Genomic DNA, 1,989 nt, shown 5'->3' with positions numbered 1-1,989 from the left:
ATCTTTTTATAACTTCCTCTCTGGCGCATTTGATCTTTTTATTTCTATCTCTTCAATCTTGATTTACTTTTCTTCTGTACTGTTTTGCGCCTTTGCGCGTAAACAAAATCGCACATCGTTGCCATGGCGCCTCGAGGAAAGATTCGCTTGAGACTGACGCGAAGTTCTAAATCAGAGAGCACCCCAAAATCCTTTGCCGACCTAGATGACGAGCCCATGCCTGATGCCTCTCCGAGCGCCCAAGTTTCAAAGCGACACCAGGTGCTGGATCCCGACGATGACAAGGACGAGGATCACCAACCAAAAGAGGAATCAGGGGACGAAGACGATGCCGCCGACCCCGATGCCGACGCTGCTGAGAAGGATGATGAGTCTACTAAGGAACCCACACCACCTCCCCAGCCCATGGTTCGCAGAAAGCGACTCGGCCGTCCACCTAAGAACCGACCCCCGGACTGGGACAACATGATTTCGGTTCCTGCCGATGAAGCCAACACACCACGACGTCGCGGCAGAGGTGGTTGGCGGGGGAGAGGCGGTCGCAAAGGAGGCATGTCTATGCCAAAGGCCGAGCAAGTCATTGACGGCGAAGGGACCATTGCCGAGATCGCAAACGACGAATGCGTGTTGCCGGAGGATCCAGAAGGCGAGACCAAGGTCGACAAGCTGGGCAATTTGCAGGGTGGACGCGAATATCGTTGCCGAACATTCACAGTCATGGGCCGCGGGGATAGACTTTACATGCTTTCGACAGAACCGGCCAGATGTGTTGGGTTCAGGGACAGTTATCTGTTTTTTACCAAGCACAAAAAGCTTTACAAGATTATTGTCGACGACGACGAGAAGCGGGACATGATTGAGCGGGATATCATCCCCCACTCGTACAAGGGTCGATCGATAGGTATTGTCACGGCACGATCAGTGTTTCGAGAGTTTGGTGCGCGAATCATTGTTGGTGGAAAGCGCATCAATGATGATTACAACGTTGCCTTGGCCCGCGCCGAAGGTGCTGTCGAGGGCGAGATCGCAGACCCGAATGACCACTTTGTTGTGGGAGAGCCGTACAACAAGAACCAGTATGTTGCGTGGCACGGTGCCAGTGCCGTGTATCACACAAACGCACCTTCAGTGCCGGTTCCTAATGGCAAAATCGAGTCTAAGAAACGCAAGGTAAACGTCAATGACATGAACTGGATGCTGGAGCACGCCCGTGAAGCCAGGTAAGCAATTATCTCCTGATGATATGCAGGACTCAAGACTTCCCGTGATGCTAACAACCAATCCTACAGCACATTTAATGCCGGTATCAATGCTATTCGAAAACTAAACAACGCTGGCGTGTACGACATTCATACCAATGTCATGCAGTACCCAGTAACAATGCAGCCAACGCGAGCACGCATTGAGCAAGTCGCTCCAGAGGACGAGGAGGCCACCGCAGACAGCTCCATGTTCCCTCCTGTTCCGGCTAAGGTGGCGCGCAATTTCTTCGTTGCCGATACCTACTTTGAAACATCATCGGCAGGTGTCATCTCAGCATCGGGCGTGGACGGCACAGCCAACTCGGCCGACTTCCTTGCTTCGTTCCAGGGACTAAGTGCAGTCTCAGACGATATCAAAGATCTCCTACCCCCAGAGTGCCGTGCTGCGTTTGACAGCGCTGCAGAGAAGGAGGCATCATATCGATCACAATGGGGTCCCGAGAGTGAAAAGATGTCGCGCCGGCAGCCTGTCATAGACAAGGCAATTGTACCTTACAGCATGACATAGTTTCGGGATATATATATTGTAGACGATATTGAATCATCTTGGCGTTCATACATCAGCATTACAGCTGTTGTTGCAGTGCTATGAAACGTCGAACGGGGCATTGTTTTCACATTTTAACAAGGCAAGGTAGAGTTGGTACACCTGGCTGGGATTGGAAGAGGGAAGCAACTTGGGCGTTGGGTGTCAGGGTCGAACACTCGGTGTAATTTTTTGTTCAAG

General features: G+C 51.7%; 1 protein-coding gene across 1 annotated transcript; it reads left to right on the top strand.

Annotated features, from left to right (window-relative positions):
* Positions 1-123: 123 nt before the first annotated feature.
* FIESC28_11736 (uncharacterized protein) lies at positions 124-1,770 on the top strand (the record flags this gene model as incomplete). Its single annotated transcript, XM_031165850.1, has 2 exons — positions 124-1,220; positions 1,290-1,770. 2 exons carry the CDS (start codon positions 124-126, stop codon positions 1,768-1,770), a joined length of 1,578 nt encoding a protein of 525 aa, XP_031010091.1.
* Positions 1,771-1,989: the final 219 nt, after the last annotated feature.

This window comes from Fusarium coffeatum (assembly GCF_003316985.1).
Source record: "Fusarium coffeatum strain FIESC_28 chromosome Unknown BRIP53273_contig_481, whole genome shotgun sequence".
Lineage (NCBI taxonomy): Eukaryota > Fungi > Ascomycota > Sordariomycetes > Hypocreales > Nectriaceae > Fusarium > Fusarium coffeatum.
This window is presented reverse-complemented; position numbering and strand designations above follow the sequence as displayed.